Below are 20,454 nucleotides of genomic sequence, written 5' to 3'. Positions count from 1 at the left end.
GCAGACTAGTGAGCGCAGCTCTGCAGTATAATACAGGATAAGTAATGTAATGTATGTACACAGTGACTGCTCCAGCAGAATAGTGAGCGCAGCTCTGGAGTATAATACAGGATAAGTAATGTAATGTATGTACACAGTGACTGCACCAGCAGAATAGTGAGCGCAGCTCTGGAGTATAATACAGGATAAGTAATGTAATGTATGTACACAGTGACTGTACCAGCAGAATAGTGAGCGCAGCTCTGGAGTATAATACAGGATAAGTAATGTAATGTATGTACACAGCGACTGCACCAGCAGAATAGTGAGCGCAGCTCTGGAGTATAATACAGGATAAGTAATGTAATGTATGTACACAGTGACTGCACCAGCAGAATAGTGAGCGCAGCTCTGGGGTATAATACAGGATAAGTAATGTAATGTATGTACACAGTGACTGCACCAGCAGAATAGTGAGCGCAGCTCTGGAGTAAAATACAGGATAAGTAATGTAATGTATGTACACAGTGACTGCACCAGCAGAATAGTGAGCGCAGCTCTGGAGTATAATACAGGATAAGTAATGTAATGTATGTACACAGTGACTGCACCAGCAGAATAGTGAGCGCAGCTCTGGGGTATAATACAGGATAAGTAATGTAATGTATGTACACAGTGACTGTACCAGCAGAATAGTGAGCGCAGCTCTGGAGTATAATACAGGATAAGTAATGTAATGTATGTACACAGTGACTGTACCAGCAGAATAGTGAGCGCAGCTCTGGAGTATAATACAGGATAAGTAATGTAATGTATGTACACAGTGACTGCACCAGCAGAATAGTGAGCGCAGCTCTGGAGTATCATACAGGATAAGTAATGTAATGTATGTACACAGTGACTGCACCAGCAGAATAGTGAGCGCAGCTCTGGAGTATAATACAGGATAAGTAATGTAATGTATGTACACAGTGACTGTACCAGCAGAATAGTGAGCGCAGCTCTGAGGTATAATACAGGATAAGTAATGTAATGTATGTACACAGTGGCTGCACCAGAAGAATAGTGAGCGCAGCTCTGAGGTATAATACAGGATAAGTAATGTAATGTATGTACACAGTGGCTGTACCAGCAGAGTAGTGAGCGCAGCTCTGAGGTATAATACAGGATAAGTAATGTAATGTATGTACACAGTGACTGCACCAGCAGAATGGTGAGCGCAGCTCTGGGGTATAATACAGGATAAGTAATGTAATGTATGTACACAGTGGCTGCACCAGCAGAGTAGTGAGCGCAGCTCTGAGGTATAATACAGGATAAGTAATGTAATGTATGTACACAGTGACTGCACCAGCAGAATGGTGAGCGCAGCTCTGGAGTATAATACAGGATAAGTAATATAATGTATGTACACAGTGACTGTACCAGCAGAATAGTGAGCGCAGCTCTGGAGTATAATACAGGATAAGTAATGTAATGTATGTACACAGTGACCGGCAGAATAGTGAGCGCAGCTCTGGAGTATAATACAGGATAAGTAATGTAATGTATGTACACAGTGACTGTACCAGCAGAATAGTGAGCGCAGCTCTGGGGTATAATACAGGATAAGTGATGTAATGTATGTACACAGTGACTGCACCAGCAGAATAGTGAGTGCAGCTCTGGGGTATAATACAGGATAAGTAATGTAATGTATGTACACAGTGACTGCACCAGCAGAATAGTGAGCGCAGCTCTGGAGTATAATACAGGATAAGTAATGTAATGTATGTACACAGTGACTGCACCAGCAGAATAGTGAGCGCAGCTCTGCAGTATAATACAGGACAATGTCAGGGAATGTGTTGAGGGTCTGCAGATCTGTTTATCGCTACATAAGAAGGGTTTTCTGTCTGACTTCCATTACTTCTGGCTTCTCCGCTGGCAGGACATCACACACGTATAAAGGACAGACAAGAACTTGTACAAGGAATAAGAAAATAAATACAAACATTGTGGTTTCTCTGCCACAGCTGGAGCGAGCGAGATCTGTCATCTCCAGTAATGGAGGAAAATTACCAGGGAAATGAACACGTAGGAGAGAGCAGATTACAGCGCCAATTACAGTCTCATTACGACAAATACCTGTATCTCTCCATGTACTGCGCCAGCTGGGAGTGCGCCTGACACAACTGAAACGAAACAGACAAGAGAGTCAGTGCAGTCTCAGGAATCACAGGGGAGGCGTGGAGTCCGGCCAAAAACACAGCGCAGAGGCGCGGGAAGGACACTGTAATTACTCTGTGCTTTGCGGCAGAACCGGGGACTCTGAATCTCCGACAAGATGTTTATGTGAGGACAGAATCGGAGGCCGGACCTGCAGGACACGACGCCGAGCGGCCTGAATAGCGAGCGCAACAATTAGCTGCAATTTCAGACGCCCTGAAGAGTCGTATAATAAGGCGGGAAGGGGCGAGAGAGCGGGTGCCAATGTTTAATTCCTGACAGCAGATGGAACGTGTTCACCCCCCCATTATAAGTACCCACCGCCCCTCTGGTAGCCCCTTACCTGCTGGCGGTATAGCTCAGGTCAGGGTCTTGCTGATACAACAACCTACCTGCTTTCCTCCAGACTGCTGCAGGTTGTCCCCTCTCCACTTGTCTTATGTCAGACCTGGCAAATTTCGGCTGTGACATTAATATTGTGCGCCCCCATGAGATACCGGGTACTTATCACAGCTGAAGGTTTGTTACAACTATATCCAAGCTACATATAAGGTGCAGCCTCCATCTCTGTGCTGAGGGTTTGTTACAGTGTATCAGTCCGGAGTTGCGTCTGTTCAGTTCATATTATCTAAACCGGCGACAACTGTAACAAACTCTCAGCTGTGAGAAATGTTCGGCTGAGTTCACAGGGGGATTGGGGACAGGTCCTGTGGGAGCCCTTAATTCAGGGTGAGGAAGCCCCTCAACATAGGTAAGGTGTAGCCTCCTGGGGCCCGAATTTGCATCAGCCCCAGGACCTGCCCTAGATTTTGTCATCCTTTAAACCTACCTCTGGGCCTGTCCATGTTTGGAAAAGCAGGGGAGGTGACTATTGGGTGTAACCACAATGATGAATCCCCCCCCCCATTCCCGTTGGAATAATCTGATTCACTTACTGGCATGGTTTTGGTCAGACACCGCCCCCTATTGGAAACAGGGGGCAGTTTTGAAGACATAATGTGACCTGACCTCGAGTGTCTGCGGAGCGTCTTCTGTGAAGAGATTTGGGGTGACGGCTCCTTTAAGACGAGAACTTCTTAAAGTGAGAAAAGACTAAAAAAGTGATGTGGTGGGTGTAAAAATAAAGCCATCAATAAAAGATATCGCCCCCTAAGAGCCGTATTCCCGGCGGGGACAGGAAAGCGTCGTCTCCGTCACTCACTCAGCCACACTCACGTCAATGCATGTTTAATATATAAAGCGGACGTGTCTGCCCGCGCTGAGATCCGGAACCTTCCATGACTCCATCTCTAGTCAGTCCAAGCATCAGAAGTGCCCGGGAAACGGCAGAGGCGACATCTGGGGCAGGAGGGGTATATACGGTATATACTGCACTGTATACTATGGGGATCAGGTTCAGTGCACGCACCGTAGCGTTCCTGCAACGGACAAATCAGACGCAACTGAACACGGCCTGTACAAGTATACACATGTATACACCAGATATAAAGATGGCGCCTGTACCAGTATACACATGTATATACCAGATAAAAAGATGGCGTCCGTACAAGTATACATGTGTATACACCAGATATAAAGATGGCGCCCATACCAGTATACACATGTATATACCAGATATAAAGATGGCGCCAGTACAAGTATACACGTGTATACACCAGATATAAAGATGGCACCTGTACCAGTATACACATGTATATACCAGATATAAAGATGGCGCCTGTACCAGTATACACATGTATACACCAGATATAAAGATGGCGCCTGTACCAGTATACACATGTATATACCAGATATAAAGATGGCGTCCGTACAAGTATACACGTGTATATACCAGATATAAAGATGGCGCCTGTACAAGTATACATGTGTATATACCAGATATAAAGATGGCGCCTGTACCAGTATACACATGTATACACCAGATATAAAGATGGCGCCTGTACCAGTATACACATGTATATACCAGATATAAAGATGGCGCCTGCACAAGCCCCGCTCCTCAGATTCGTGCGTCCTCTATATAAGGTAGGCCGCATCCATTAACCCTTACACTTCCAGGACATGTCAGGCACCAGATGACGTCCTTCCTCCTTTTCCCGTAAGTCCTCGCTGCACACAAGTCACCTGTAAGTAAAGGCTGTGTCTGGCAGAAGACGTCGCATCTGTTCGCGCGGCCTTTATTAGTGACACCCCGCGGTGCGTCCTCGGCAGGTCTGAGCAGGCGCCCCTATTAATAGGCTTCTCGCCCCTCCAGATGTGCGGGATTATATAAATGTAAATGGCGGACGCGACCCCCGCCGGCCCCGGCATTGATATGCTAAAAACAAATACAATTGGTCAAGGAGAATGGCGCCATTTGTTCACTCAGCCAGAAAACCAATTACAGCTTCATCAAAAATATATTGCTTTTCTGCGCGGCTTCCAGCGTAAGGACGGCGACAAACGCTCTGGGCGGGAATCGGATTAACAAGTGGCCGATCGAAGCCCCGAAACAACTTCTGTAGGGAAAGAAATGGGATTTACTAATCTAAATAGAAAAGTTATTAAACGCCCGGCCCCAGGGGAACCTGCGACTGCGCCGTCCGCACCGCGTCCCGGTCCTCTATTATATGTAATGACCAGAGGTCGAGGGAAAGCGGAGCGGCGGAAATGTGCAAATCTGAGGTTCTAGTAGTCATTTACTTTAACTCCTTCATGACCAGAGAGTTTGGGGCCTAAGAGGCTGAAACTTTATTAGTTTTTTGACATAGGATTCACGTGCACGTCCCGGGTCTGTGGCTGAAGCGCATGAAGGATGTCCGTGCACCACCCGCGCCTGCGCAGACTCAATAATGTCCAGCAGTGAGCCCAGGTAGTGTAACAGGCCTGTCCCGAGCCCCTGATAATACATGGACGGAAGGGGCCGCTACTGCTGCACCCCCATAGCTATACCCCTGGACATATATACTTATACCCTACCTTTAGGATGGGTCACTACTATGTGATCGGTAGGGGCTCGAGGTCCCGGGACCCCTGTAGATCAGTCAGCTCTGCAGCCCCTTCACTAAACACATTGGAGGGGCCATGCTTGGTACTTGAATGGGACTGAGCTGCTGCTGTACCATGTGACCAATGATTGAGACGTCATTGGCCCTGGGAAGAGGTCACAACCCCCCACCAATACCATGTTAAAGGGGTCATTTACTTACTTGTACCAGGTTATTGCAGATGATGGACCCGGGTGTTCCGGCCAGGTCACGACCCCTGGGTCATGTGACACGAAGCAGCATTCAGCCTCTTGGTTTGCTCCGCCCCCTGGGGTGTGGCTGACTATAATAAGGACGGCCCCCATAGCATCGGTGAGATCAGTGGCGGAGGGGGTGGAGCAACCTGAAAGGCTGACCACCACCATTTTAGATCACATGACCCAGTGGTGGTTGTGACGTGGCCTGAACCCCCCCCAGGTCCAACATCTGCAATAATCGGGGAAAGGTAAGTAAATTACCAACCCCCAGACAACCCCTTTAAGGACCTATCCTGATACGTCATATATAAGTCCCCTTTAACGTTACGGCATTAACCCCATGAGCGCCGTCACCTCCGCTCCGGACCATTAACCACTGAAGCACAAGAGCCAGCGCCGCTCATCCTTCCGTTCTATCTCCCGACTTATTCATCACGGCCATATGACACGCACAGAATACATTCATCAGACTTCATTCACACCAGAACTGTTTTTAGAACTTTGTTAGGTCTGACAGAAGCAAAAACTGCCCCCCGGGGACGATAAAGCCAATTACACGCGGCAGACGCTTCCTCTTCTATTCTAATTAATATTTTCCTTTTATCTGAGGTATAAAAAAAAATGGCCGAACGAGAGAAAAGTCTGCGCTGGTAATGAACCTATTACTGCTGCCTCCACCGTAGAGAGAAGAGCACCACCCGCAGGTGGGACAAGGTCGGTGCAGGCGGGGTCTAATATGTCAGAGATAGATGTATAATAGTGGTTATACTATATACACGTATCTAGGCGGCAGAGAATTACCTTAAAGGGATATTCCGGGCAAACTCCATTACTATGACGCGAGCAGGGGCTGCTGTGTATATACAGTGAAGGGGATACAAATATACACTGGCAGGGGCAGCCTGAGCGTAGGCCGAAGCCCAGGGGTGTCCTGTGACCCCCTGACATAACCCTGGTCAGGACAGAAGGCGGAGGACTCACCTGAGCACCGGTCACCTGTGCGCTGTACATGCCAGTAATGGTGTCTATCAGGTTATGAGCTTCATCTATGATCACCACCTGGTCCTTCAGCTTGATGCCCGATGCCCGCCTGGTGGAGTCGTGGAGTAGTGTTTGGTAAGGAAGGACGACCAGCTGGAAGACACAGACGTACGATATAACCGCGCCATATAGACTTAGAATATAGTCACGTTACATAGTCGCTGCAAACAGCGCTGACATTGTGGCCCTCGTAGGAGTGTTGTGGCCCCGGGCGCCGGACATACACTAAACTCTTATGGATGACCTAAACTCCATCATGATTAAAGACATAACCAGGATAAAGAGAAATAGCGCCTCTCTTATCACAGGCTGTGTCTGGTATTGCAGGTTAGAGCCGTTCACAGATGAATGATGTGTTACTAACATGCCAGGGCTTTATGATAGCTGCAGGTGTAACCTTTGGTGCTCAGGCCTCTTCTAGGCTTTCCCTGCATAGCGCCACCCCAGCTACCTGGTTTTACAGGGAACTGCTGCCAGCTGCATTCAATTATCAGGTGAGGGGGCGACACTGTGCAGGGATCACAACAAAACACTAGGATTGGCGAGGGTCCCAGACTGCGCCCCCCCCCACTGATCATAAAGTGATGTGCTAGATATTATAGTGATGCAAATTGCACAATGTCATATGGGGAGGGGTCTCTTCTCCATTACTGGGGGTCACACAGGTTGCACACATAACACTGCACATCAGTCTGCACCGAGGCCCTGCATGTCTTACTCCAATGTCCTCCTTATCAGTCTCATTTATTCCACTAGACCAATGAGGGCTCACCTGGGCAGCCGGTATGGCATAGCGGCTGGCATAGTACGGGCAAGCCTTCACCTCCCGAGCCTGCGATACCAGCTGCTCAATGTCTTTCACCTCCACAAGAATCTCATCCCGCAAATGCTGCATCTGGTCATAGGCATAGTACGGACACGTGAGGCGACTTCCACGTTTCTTCTTCCCTTCTGGCTCCTCGCTCTTCTTATCTGGAATAAAAGAGAGAGAAACATTTCATAGACAAGAAACCAGAGAAGACGCTCTATGATATTAGAGGCTGTTCAGACAGTGCAGAACGTGGTAATAAGCAAGTTATGTCAAGGAGAATTCTGGTGACTACTATGGAGTCCGTGCACTGCAAGGGACGACTGTACAAGGTAGCACCAAGAGATATCAGACATCCGCACGCGCTGGATCTGCACGCTCTGGATCTGAACGCTCTGGATCTGCACGCTCTGAATCTGCACCCCCCGAATCTGCACGCCCTGGATCTTTACCCTCCCGTATCGGCATGCTCTGAATCTGTACCCCCCGGGATCTGAACGCTCTGCATCTGCACGCCTTGGATCTGCACGCTCTGGATCTGCACCCCCCGAATCTGCACGCCCTGGATCTTTACCCTCCCGTATCGGCATGCTCTGAATCTGCACCCCCCGGGATCTGAACGCTCTGCATCTGCACGCCTTGGATCTGCACGCTCTGGATCTGCACGCTCTGGATCTGCACCCCCTGAATCTGCACGCCCTGGATCTTTACCCTCCCGTATCGGCATGCTCTGGATCTGTACCCCCCGGATCTGCACCCGCGGGCCCTGCCATTCTGGTCTGGCACAAGCACTACACACTACTGGGACTTGTCATGATAGGAGGATTCAACTTTTTCCAGGACCTAAATATTGATGACCCATCCTTGGGATCAGTGCAGGGGTCCGATACTCAGGACCACCTCAGATTAGCCACTTTATTCGTTGAATATTAATCATGGCACCACTTGACAGGTCATAGGAGTCATTCGTGGCCCGTTTGCAACTTAAGTGAATGGGGCTGAGCTGCAATACCAAGTGAAACCACTATACAATGTACGGCGCTGTGCTTGGTGAGCAGTGAAAAGATTGGCCTCTTTCCTTCTATCATCCCCTCCGGTACTTGCACCGTCCGGCCCTGTGTGTTTTAGGCCGCCCCTCCCGTGCACCACTCACCGTGCTTGTTCTTCTGCATCTCCATGCAGCGATCATTGATGAGCTGGACGGTGCCCAGGCCTCGCACGTCTGCATTTACACACATGTTCTGCGGACAGACACAGAGACATCCATGAGCCATCTACAGAGGTGACGACATCTCCCCGGGAGCGGCCCGTGCTCCGTACCACCGCTGTAACCTCTGCATCTCCTTGGATTGGGATGGTTCTGTATAATAGTCGGGCTATTATTAGCATTGTATGCACCATTGCATATATTACAGGGGAGGTGATATTCACTGGTGACAAAGCAGCAATACCAAATGAGACTTCTGTACGAGGACCAAGTCATTTCTCTACATAGACTCCCCCAAATGGGGACATTATGTTAAAATGTGCCAGGCTGCTGCACGGGTGACTGAGAGCGGCTGCGGCAATATTTATCACTCTCCTTCACAACTTTATAACTACAGTCAAGGAGAGGAAAGTCTTGAAGACAGACTAGAGAAGCCGCGCTGAGCGGTACATAGGTCTGGCCTCGTACCCTGGTCAGCCAAGCCAAGCATGCATGTATATGGGCGAGTCAGGGGAGATAGCTGCTAGTCCAACATGAATTTGGATGACAGTCGTCTCATATGTTCTATGTGCAAAAAATGAGATGCAAACATGGCCTTACCATCGCTATAAATCAGTGACAATACGCAGAAGGGATTACCTGACGAGAGCCGAGCGACACCAGCCTGGTCTCCTTTCCAAAAGGGCTTTTCTGTAGTTCGTGGACAAACTGGGATAACTGGGAGTGAGTGCGGCTGCAATAATAAATCTGTGCGGGGAACAGAAGAAGCTGCTTATACAGAAGAGCAGTCGTGTGCATTGCTTTATGGCAGCCTAGAGTCTGCATCGCACCCGCCTGTAGTCTGACTAAGATATTCCCAGGCCTGTAACACGTTATAATATATAGCATGATATACTATGCAGTCAGGTGGTCTAGTGCTCATTCCCTTTAACCACAGACCAATCGTCCATTGACTCTATACCTGGGTGCTTGGCATCTGACTCTAGGACAAGGGAAGCAACTCGTATGACAGTCAGACCTCCCATAGAGAAAGCAGGGACGGTCCCTGCCAGTCATGTGATCCACCAGGCCCGGGATCTGCCAGATCCACCAGGACCCAGATCAGCATATAAAGAATTAGGATTCATGAGCCCAGTCCTGAACCAGGCAAAGTGGTCCGGTCCTGAATTGGTTAAACCTAAATTCTATTACTATCGGAACAGGATGTCGCTGATCCATTGGCAAACGCATGGTTAATGCAGGATGTAAACTGAGATGTTAATGGCCGTGCGCTTGTGGCAATCTATAGAAAGATGGCGTTCTTTTATTTTTTGGCGCCTGTGACTAGGCGAGGGGTTTCCTGACACAGCACTGAAGGGCTCGGAGCTCGGCAGGAATAGGTTCAGGTCAGATTCTCCCATGTGCCTGCCCCCTGCGGAGGTGAAGGGGTACGGACGGCTCACCTTAGTCACATGCTCTTCTTCAAAATCCTCATCATCATCCGGACTGGCAGCAAAAGAGGAAAAAAGTAAAAAAAACATATTAAAGATCGGAGCAGAAAGCGTCGGCCCCCCCTAACAACGTGTCTGGGCTCCGCCAGCTGCGGGCATGTCACCCACCATGACATCTGCCACTTGAAAGGTAAATGTGGGAAGCAAATGCCAGGCTTATTTATACAGCTTGGTTAGGCCGTGTCGCGCAGGATGCGAGCAGCAGACGTCTGACATGCACCTTCACATCCAAAGCCTTCTCCGGACATACAGGCTCTGTCACCGAAAGTGACACGCCAGTCAGACCGCATCTCGTACTACAGCGGCAAATCCCCAAAGCTCGTGCTACGGCCGGTGACAACCGCACAATAACGGGAGAGTGTAAAGGGCAAATACTATAAAAGAGGAGAATCTGTAAATTAAAGGGATTTTCCAAGACACATTCCTTAGGAAGGATCAATGTTATGTTATTAGTAATGGTCTGACATCCAGGACCGCCCCAGATCAGCTGAGCGCTGACGCCCCTTCACCGTATACCAAGCACAGCGCCGTACATATTGTAGTGGCTGTGCTCGGTACTGCAGATTAGCCCCAATCACTGAGCTGCGGCTGTACCATGTGACCAGGTAATGTCACAGCCGCCACCGATCACATCATATCAATAACTAAGCCCTGGAAAACCCCTTTAAGGGAATATGAACATAAAGAGACCTGTGAATGGGCACCATGTAATACTACATCTCTCCAGTAGTGGCCGCTGCAATATTCTCTGTCATCAGCTGTCTGCTGCCCCCATGTGGCAGGAAGGGGTGAATGCTACATCTATGTCACACTCGAGGATTGCCCCAAGAATGAACTATAACCCCTAGTCACAGGATAGTGATAAGAAGCTGATCAGCGGGGTGCCAGCTGCCGAGACCTCACTGATCATGAGAAAAGGGACCCCAAGTTTCCCATTTATATGGAGTAAAGCCATTCTATCTGACTGCTGGAGATCACCAGACGTTGCTCCATTGGATTGGGGAACTTTGGGCCCACATTGTCATGACCAGCGGGAGTCAAAGTGTTCAGACCCCCCCTCCCCCATTAATCTAATTAAGCCCTTTAAGGATCTATAATATACGTTCCCTGGCGGACTACAAGTGCCATACTCTGCGCTTTTCTTAGTTTCCTCGTCACTTTCGTATTCGGCGAGGACCAGCTCCTCCTCGCCCTGTTCAAGGGCCGGGCCGTCTCCTCCAGGGGACAATATCTGCTGACTGAGTCTTAGAAGACGGATCGTCTCATCTTCTTCTTCCCTCTGGAGACAAAGCGGAAGAAGAAAAGGGAAAGTTAAAAGCTCAGATCCAGAATCCGGCAGGAAGGAAACCCCGGTGCGGAGAGATCTCACGTCAGACATTTATCGCCCCCCCCCCCCCAGCGTGGACATTAAAACCACCTGCCTGACATTGTGGGGTCCACCTCCTGAGCTGGTCAGACAAGGCCCGGACTCTACGAGACCTCTGCAGGTGTGCTGCGGTACGTGGCAGCGAGGGCCAGTCCTGTACGATACTCGCTGCGGCCCCTGTGCGTTGGACTTACCTCTCCAGCACATCTCACACAGCTCTGCACCCCACAAACCCATCGGCCTTAGCTGTCCCTACTGGAACCCCCCACAAGAGCGGCCATGTTGGAGACGTTCTGACCCAGTCACAATCTGTCACCGTTGCTCAGGTCCTTTCACTTCACCACTTTCCTGCTTCCTAAGACTATAAGAAGTGTCCCCTCCCCCCCCCCCCAAGTGGCGCCAACCAAAAGAACTAATTTCCATCACAGTGAGAAAGTGCAGAAGAATAAACAGGTGCGGTAAAGACAAGCGTCGGGGAATGTACGTGGGCGGTAATATTGTATCACAGGATCATCAGCGGCAGATGTTGCACTAAGCGGCCTGTTATATCATCCGTCAGCCATGACACCTGCAGGATCCGCACCCTTTCATCGCCGCAGAGTCTTCTATACAAGTCTTTGCTACTTACAATGGCAGACAGGGGCTACTGGGGTCTATAAGATTGCTTCAGAGCACAGGGGGGTATACACGACTACAGAGACCCCCTCCCCCCATACTGGCTGACTATGGGACCACCTGCAGCTGTACTCGAGCCCTTACCTGCCTGCTGGACTGGTATTAGGGTCAGTTCACACGTGAAAACCGCCTAGCTTATTTGTGCGAGGTAAAAAACCTCGAGGAGTTTTTTTGACGCTGTTTTTTGCATTCCACGCGGTTTTTGACGAGGTTTTTGACGCGGTTTTCGCTAGCGGTTTTCGCTAGGGTTTTTTTTTCCTATATGTGCTATAGAAACTGCAGGCGAAAACCGCGCGTTTTTTTGCAAAAAACCGCGCGGTTTTGTGTGCAAAAAACCGCGCGGTTTTTTACCGCGCGGTTTTCGCCTCCCATTCACTTCTATGCAATTCTTCAGGCGTTTTCCGCCTGAAGAAAGGTCATGTCGCTTCTTCAGGCGGAAAACGCTAGGAGGAAAAAAAAAGCTAGTGGTCTACATAGACCACCATGTTAAAGGAGAGGTTTTTGAAGCGAATTCCGCTGTCAAAAACCTCCCCTTTGCCCACGTGTGAACTAGCCCTTACACTGCCACCTAGTGGTGATGTCAGGTATGAGGAAATATTCAGACTCTGATCACTTTATACAGCATGTAAGTCACTATAGTGGGAATCCTGAGTGATGGAGAACATGACACAAGTGTGAACCGAGCCCGACCCGTTCTAAGTTTCACCGTAGACCTCACCTTTCTCTTGGCAGCGAACTTGAGCTGGACATTATGGCGGATCTTCTCCAGCTTCTCTTCTCGTCGCTTCCTTCTCAGCTGATCGTCCTACAAGAAACAGAGGAAGAGTAACCGTACGCTGATATACAAGTAACCGGCCAACAACGGCCACAAGGACACTGCAATGGCCTCCATCATGTATGTGGGGACTGTAGATACATAGGACACCCACAATCCTGGGATTTCCCTGCGCAGCCGCGCGCTCGTGCACCTGGTTGTGCTACATCTAGTCACTGCTGTGCCCCTTAAAGGGGTTGTGTTGTTATGGACATTTATCCCCTCCCTAATCACAGGATGGGGATAAATGTCCGATCGTTGGGGTCCGACTAGAATTGGGGAAAACGTCCTTGTGACAGGAGCTCCAGTGCACTTGTGTAATCGATGCTCCGGTCACTACTATGGGACTGCGAGGACTGTAATCCCCAGCAGTGCCCGAAGCCCCATAGAAGTGACCGAAGCATTGATCACACAAGTGACTGTACTGTGCATAGGGGATCAGTGTCCTCAGTGGCAAAACCCCTTAAATTCTCAGGATTAGGGGGGTCCAGAGGTCAGACCCAGACAGATCATACTCCTTTAACCCCTTCCTGCTACTATGTCTTATGAGCTGAGCTGGTGGCTAATGCTCCGGACCATAACAGTATGGCGCTACCTTAGGATCAGTGTTCGAACCAACAACGAAACTGGGTGCACTCAGCTCAGAATATGCGGGATTAACCCCTCAAATACCAAAATCATGGAATCAATATGGTTGGGGGAGACGATATCCCATCCCTCAGACCCCTGCGTGGCTTTCCTCGCTGCTACATACGGAGGTCTGATCTCCCCGCTAACTACCCCTGGTCCCACAAAAAACAAACCCTCATAGATCTGTATCAATCGAGAAAATTTTTAAAAAGTTATGGCATGTGCAATGCGGAAAAGGAAAAACAAAAAAAAAAAATCGCCGAATCCATAAGGGGTTAAGAGTTAGGGATGTCTGGGTGCGAGCAGACGCGGCGGCGGCGACGACGACTTCAATAACGCAGCTTTCAGGCATCGCAGATTTTCATAAGACTTTGCAAATTTGCAGGAGAAACCTTCGAGGTCTGTGAAAGCGTCTCCCTCGCTGAAGGGAAGAAAAAAAATCTCCTATAATGAAGGCGATAAAGTGCGGCGGATTAAAAATAGATGGGGAGAAGTTTGGCGGCGCTCTGCATTATTTAACAATCCAGGATCAGGGGCCCGGAACATATTACTAGGACAGAGACCCCTCTGGCAGCGAAACGGGGAGATAATGCTGAGAAGTGGTAATGAGGAGACTTAAGTGTTCGTATCCTATACGTGAGCGAGGACGACAGCTCGCTCGCTCTGTAATGCTGCCGTATAGAGGAAGGCACATGGGGAGCGAGCGCACACTGCATTATATGTACTCTGTATATTACACGGCACCACCTGCAGGCAGAGAGGGAGCACTGCAGCCTAAGAGGGATCAGAACAAGGGACCATGATCGCCCCTCGTATCCTATACATGAGCGAGGACGACAGCGAGCGCGCTCTGTAATGCCGCCGTATAGAGGAAGGCACATGGGGAGCGAGCGCACACTGCATTATATGTACTCTGTATATTACACGGCACCACCTGCAGGCAGAGAGGGAGCACTGCAGCCTAAGAGGGATCAGAACAAGGGACCATGATCGCCCCTCGTATCCTATACATGAGCGAGGACGACAGCGAGCGCGCTCTGTAATGCCGCCATATAGAGGAAGGCACATAGGGAGCAAGCGTATACTGCGTTATATGTACTGTGTATATTACACAGCACCACCTGCAGGCAGCGAGGGAGCACTGCAGCCTAAGAAGGATCAGAACAAGGGACCACGATCGCCCCTCGCGCCTCCTCCTTGTGAACAAAGCCCTGGTCACACAGGCTCCCCGGTCCGACATTCACAAGGAGGAGCCATGAGGGGGTTTCAGTCCTCCATCAGTGCTGGGGACGCAACTATTTACTTTTATAGACGGAGACCTGTCTGGGTCATGTGATCACACAGGCGCAGGGTTCGTTGCAGCACCTGCCCGTTCCCAGGTCACTCCTACAGCAGCGTCACCTTTATCTTGTTCTTTATATCCGTCTCTTCCTTCTTTTGCAGGAACTCTGTCACCCAGTCCGGCTCGGTCGTGGTTCCGGTGACCGCGGGTCCGTTGCGGTTTCTTTCCTCTTGTTTTTCAGCCTCTTCTGCAGCCAACGCTTCGGCCTCCTCCTGTCTCTTCTTCTCCTCGTGGTCCCGCAGCCACGTCAGAGAGCCGCAGATCAGACTCAGAGACTTCCCCTGCAAATACCAGACTCAGTAGATCAGATACTAATATATTCAGTATTAAAGAGCTCTAATCCTTAGGATAGGTCATCAATATCAGATCTGTGGGGTCCGACAGCCGAGAGACCCTCAGATATGCAGATTGGGGACAGCGCGGCCCCCCAGTAATGTTCAACATCTGACCAGTATAATTTTTGGACGCAAAGCTCTAAATAGACAAACAAAATAAGAATCAACATTGACGTCACCGATCCCGCTGCAACCGCTCCCACTCTGGGACTCCGCTGCACATAGGTCATGCACCTCCTACAAAGATCACAAGCCACTCCCCTTTACTAAGCCCCATCCAATAATGCAACAGATAAGAAGGAAATTAACCCTTGAAGGATTTCTATAAATCAATTCCAGGAACATGCAGAGAATCCCACACCGACAAGCAATGACATGATGCCGCCAAGGGCAGAGAATCCGTCCTCACCGTTCCCGTGGGGCTCTCGAATATTCCAACTTTCCCGCCTTCCAGCACCCGATAAAGCTCCGTCATGAACTGTTCCTGTATGGGATAAGGCTGGAAGGGGAAGGGGAACGTCACAGGGGCAGCATTAGGGGGCGCCACATCCATTTCCTGAAATAATAAAAGATAAGCGTTATCACTGCAGCGCCCTGAAGTCAGCTCTCTGAGGTCAGCGTCCTGGGGTCAGATCTCTTAGGTCAGCGCCGTCACACATTCTTCACAAATATACACAGAAATAATTGTATTTTGGAAAAATCGTCATTGATAGTCATGGATAACATTTTATTTCTCCTCTCCAGCCCCCCCCAGCACCCGGCTCTCAGGAGTTTGACCTCCATCTTTCCTCCACTAGAAGTAAATGATAAGCTGTGACCGCCTGTCACTGCCGCTGGTGAGGCCTCACAGATATAACACGTGTCATAGAGATCAGTGGGGGCTCTAGGAATAGATCTGTGGTGAGCTCCCTCTAGTGGTGACATCACAAAGGTCATGTGTGGCTCTACTACAACAAAATACAAGAATAATGCGAATGTGAACCCGGACGGAACTGATATGATCTGAGGTCTGTATTAGTTTAGGGGTGGGGTCTGGTCTGGGGTCTGTATTAGTTTAGGGCTCTGGTCTGGGGTCTGTATTAGTTTAGGGGTCCGGTCTGGGGTCTGTATTAGTTTAGGGCTCTGGTCTGGGGTCTGTATTAGTTTAGGGCTCTGGTCTGGGGTCTGTATTAATTTAGGGGTCCGGTCTGGGGTCTGTATTAGTTTAGGGGTCCGGTCTGGGGTCTGTATTAGTTTAGGGGTCTGGTCTGGGGTCTGTATTAGTTTAGGGCTCTGGTCTGGGGTCTGTATTAATTTAGGGGTCCGGTCTGGGGTCTGTATTAGTTTAGGGGTCCGGTCTGGGGTCTGTATTAGTTTAGGGGTCTGGTCTGGGGTCTGTATTAGCTTAGGGGTCTGTATTAGTTTAGGGGTCCGGTCTGGGGTCTGTATTAGTTTAGGGGTCCGGTCTGGGGTCTGTATTAGTTTAGGGGTCCGGTCTGGGGTCTGTATTAGTTTAGGGGTCCGGTCTGGGGTCTGTATTAGTTTAGGGGTCCGGTCTGGGGTCTGTATTAGTTTAGGGGTCCGGTCTGGGGTCTGTATTAGTTTAGGGGTCCGGTCCTGGGGTCTGTATTAGTTTAGGGGTCCGGTCCTGGGGTCTGTATTAGTTTAGGGGTCCGGTCTGGGGTCTGTATTAGTTTAGGGGTCCGGTCTGGGGTCTGTATTAGTTTAGGGGTCCGGTCCTGGGGTCTGTATTAGTTTAGGGGTCCGGTCTGGGGTCTGTATTAGTTTAGGGGTCCGGTCTGGGGTCTGTATTAGTTTAGGGGTCCGGTCTGGGGTCTGTATTAGTTTAGGGGTCCGGTCTGGGGTCTGTATTAGTTTAGGGGTCCGGTCTGGGGTCTGTATTAGTTTAGGGGTCCGGTCTGGGGTCTGTATTAGTTTAGGGGTCCGGTCTGGGGTCTGTATTAGTTTAGGGGTCCGGTCTGGGGTCTGTATTAGTTTAGGGGTCTGGTCTGGGGTCTGTATTAGTTTAGGGGTTCGGTCTGGGGTCTGTATTAGTTTAGGGGTCTGTATTAGTTTAGGGGTCTGGTCTGGGGTCTGTATTACTTTAGGGGTCTGGTCTGGGGTCTGTATTAGTTTAGGGGTCTGGTCTGGGGTCTGTATTAGTTTAGGGGTCTGGTCTGGGGTCTGTATTAGTTTAGGGGTCTGGTCTGGGGTCTGTATTAGTTTAGGGCTCCGGTCTGGGGTCTGTATTAGTTTAGAGGTCTGGTCTGGGGTCTGTATTAGTTTAGGGGTCTGTATTAGTTTAGGGGTCCGGTCTGGGGTCTGTATTAGTTTAGGGGTCCGGTCTGGGGTCTGTATTAGTTTAGGGGTCCGGTCTGGGGTCTGTATTAGTTTAGGGGTCTGGTCTGGGGTCTGTATTAGTTTAGGGGTCCGGTCTGGGGTCTGTATTAGTTTAGGGGTCCGGTCTGGGGTCTGTATTAGTTTAGGGGTCCGGTCTAGGGTCTGTATTAGTTTAGGGGTCCGGTCTGGGGTCTGTATTAGTTTAGGGGTCTGTATTAGTTTAGGGGTCCGGTCTGGGGTCTGTATTAGTTTAGGGGTCTGGTCTGGGGTCTGTATTAGTTTAGAGGTCTGGTCTGGGGTCTGTATTAGTTTAGGGGGTCCGGTCTGGGGTCTGTATTAGTTTAGAGGTCCGGTCTGGGGTCTGTATTAGTTTAGGGGTCCGGTCTGGGGTCTGTATTAGTTTAGAGGTCTGGTCTGGGGTCTGTATTAGTTTAGGGGTCCGGTCTGGGGTCTGTATTAGTTTAGGGGTCCGGTCTGGGGTCTGTATTAGTTTAGAGGTCCGGTCTGGGGTCTGTATTAGTTTAGGGGTCCGGTCTGGGGTCTGTATTAGTTTAGACGTCCGGTCTGGGGTCTGTATTAGTTTAGGGGTCCGGTCTGGGGTCTGTATTAGTTTAGGGGTCCGGTCTGGGATCTGTATTAGTTTAGGGCTCCGGTCTGGGGTCTGTATTAGTTTAGGGGGTCCGGTCTGGGGTCTGTATTAGTTTAGAGGTCCGGTCTGGGGTCTGTATTAGTTTAGGGGTCCGGTCTGGGGTCTGTATTAGTTTAGGGGTCTGGTCTGGGGTCTGTATTAGTTTAGGGGTCCGGTCTGGGGTCTGTATTAGTTTAGGGGTCCGGTCTGGGGTCTGTATTAGTTTAGGGGTCCGGTCTAGGGTCTGTATTAGTTTAGGGGTCCGGTCTGGGGTCTGTATTAGTTTAGGGGTCTGTATTAGTTTAGGGGTCCGGTCTGGGGTCTGTATTAGTTTAGGGGTCTGGTCTGGGGTCTGTATTAGTTTAGAGGTCTGGTCTGGGGTCTGTATTAGTTTAGGGGGTCCGGTCTGGGGTCTGTATTAGTTTAGAGGTCCGGTCTGGGGTCTGTATTAGTTTAGGGGTCCGGTCTGGGGTCTGTATTAGTTTAGAGGTCTGGTCTGGGGTCTGTATTAGTTTAGGGGTCCGGTCTGGGGTCTGTATTAGTTTAGGGGTCCGGTCTGGGGTCTGTATTAGTTTAGAGGTCCGGTCTGGGGTCTGTATTAGTTTAGGGGTCCGGTCTGGGGTCTGTATTAGTTTAGACGTCCGGTCTGGGGTCTGTATTAGTTTAGGGGTCCGGTCTGGGGTCTGTATTAGTTTAGGGGTCCGGTCTGGGATCTGTATTAGTTTAGGGCTCCGGTCTGGGGTCTGTATTAGTTTAGGGGGTCCGGTCTGGGGTCTGTATTAGTTTAGAGGTCCGGTCTGGGGTCTGTATTAGTTTAGGGGTCCGGTCTGGGGTCTGTATTAGTTTAGGGGTCCGGTCTGGGGTCTGTATTAGTTTAGAGGTCCGGTCTGGGGTCTGTATTAGTTTAGGGGTCCGGTCTGGGGTCTGTATTAGTTTAGGGGTCCGGTCTGGGGTCTGTATTAGTTTAGGGGTCCGGTCTGGGGTCTGTATTAGTTTAGAGGTCTGGTCTGGGGTCTGTATTAGTTTAGGGGTCCGGTCTGGGGTCTGTATTAGTTTAGGGGTCCGGTCTGGGGTCTGTATTAGTTTAGGGGTCCGGTCTAGGGTCTGTATTAGTTTAGGGGTCCGGTCTGGGGTCTGTATTAGTTTAGGGGGTCCGGTCTGGGGTCTGTATTAGTTTAGGGGTCCGGTCTGGAATCTGTATTAGTTTAGGGGTCCGGTCTGGGGTCTGTATTAGTTTAGGGGTCCGGTCTGGAATCTGTATTAGTTTAGGGGTCCGGTCTGGGGTCTGTATTAGTTTAGGGGTCCGGTCTGGGGTCTGTATTAGTTTAGGGGTCTGGTCTGGGGTCTGTATTAGTTTAGGGGTCCGGTCTGGGGTCTGTATTAGTTTAGGGGTCCGGTCTGGGGTCTGTATTAGTTTAGGGGTCCGGTCTGGGGTCTGTATTAGTTTAGGGGTCTGGTCTGGGGTGTGTATTAGTTTAGGGGTCCGGTCTGGGGTCTGTATTAGTTTAGGGGTCCGGTCTGGGGTCTGTATTAGTTTAGGGGTCCGGTCTGGGGTCTGTATTAGTTTAGGGGTCCGGTCTGGGGTCTGTATTAGTTTAGGGGTCCGGTCTGGGGTCTGTATTAGTTTAGGGGTCCGGTCTGGGGTCTGTATTAGTTTAGGGGTCCGGTCTGGGGTCTGTATTAGTTTAGGGGTCTGGTCTGGGGTCTGTATTAGTTTAGGGGTCTGGTCTGGGGTCTGTATTAGTTTAGGGGTCTGGTCTGGGGTGTGTATTAGCTTATTTTGGGGTGTGATCTGGGGTCACGGTCACTCCTGCAGCCCCCATACAGTTCAGCACATCCCCCCTCCCCCCCAGTATAGATCTGACAATTCCTGAGGTGATTTTGGTTTCCCACCTGCTGTAACCCATGGTAACTGCTGCACTATTGCTCCTCCTTAGCAGGCTGGTTGCTATGGGTTACAGCACCTTATAGCGCTCAGCCAATCACCACACGCCTCCTCTATACAGTATACGGCAGTCTCTGAGGTGAGCCTGCTGCTCCTCCTGTCACTGCCCTGTATTACTAGCTCGGTGACAGGACGGTATTGAGGCTCCTCCTGTCACCCCCGGTGATTCCCCCTCCCCCGCTATAACCGGTACACTCGCTACTCACTGGCGCCGCCGATTATTCCCAGGATTCTCCACGACATAAACACAATCTCCCGCGCTGGCCGATCAGCCAATCACAAGCCCCGCAGTCAGCGATGTAACCCGCCCACCATCACTGCATCAGCCAATAGCCGGGCGAATACACGAGCACAGGGAACCAATCACACGAGAGCTCGGCTGTAACCAATGGCTGAGCAGCACGAGACTTGGTGACGTCACTGTTGTCAGGTCTCACTCCTTCA

The 20,454-nt window shown here is 50.1% G+C and overlaps 1 protein-coding gene across 1 annotated transcript in view; it reads right to left on the bottom strand.

Moving 5' to 3' along the window:
* Positions 1-15,610, bottom strand: part of DDX11 (DEAD/H-box helicase 11) — a 37,067-nt gene extending 21,457 nt beyond the window's left edge. The window contains exons 1-10 of the mRNA XM_075276496.1: positions 15,528-15,610; positions 14,843-15,064; positions 12,716-12,802; positions 11,087-11,235; positions 9,909-9,951; positions 9,106-9,213; positions 8,413-8,500; positions 7,224-7,423; positions 6,392-6,544; positions 2,107-2,153 (exon numbers count right to left, since the gene is read on the bottom strand). Coding sequence (XP_075132597.1) covers positions 2,107-2,153; positions 6,392-6,544; positions 7,224-7,423; positions 8,413-8,500; positions 9,106-9,213; positions 9,909-9,951; positions 11,087-11,235; positions 12,716-12,802; positions 14,843-15,064; positions 15,528-15,593 — 1,163 coding nt within the window. The 5' untranslated portion in view covers positions 15,594-15,610. The remainder of the gene's footprint in view (positions 1-2,106; positions 2,154-6,391; positions 6,545-7,223; positions 7,424-8,412; positions 8,501-9,105; positions 9,214-9,908; positions 9,952-11,086; positions 11,236-12,715; positions 12,803-14,842; positions 15,065-15,527) is intronic.
* Between the last annotated feature and the right edge of the window lie 4,844 nt (positions 15,611-20,454).

The sequence above is a fragment of the Leptodactylus fuscus genome, chromosome 5 (assembly GCF_031893055.1).
Source record: "Leptodactylus fuscus isolate aLepFus1 chromosome 5, aLepFus1.hap2, whole genome shotgun sequence".
Classification (NCBI taxonomy): Eukaryota; Metazoa; Chordata; class Amphibia; order Anura; family Leptodactylidae; genus Leptodactylus; species Leptodactylus fuscus.
Note: the sequence above shows the minus strand (reverse complement) of the source record. Positions and strands in the feature narration are given on the sequence as shown.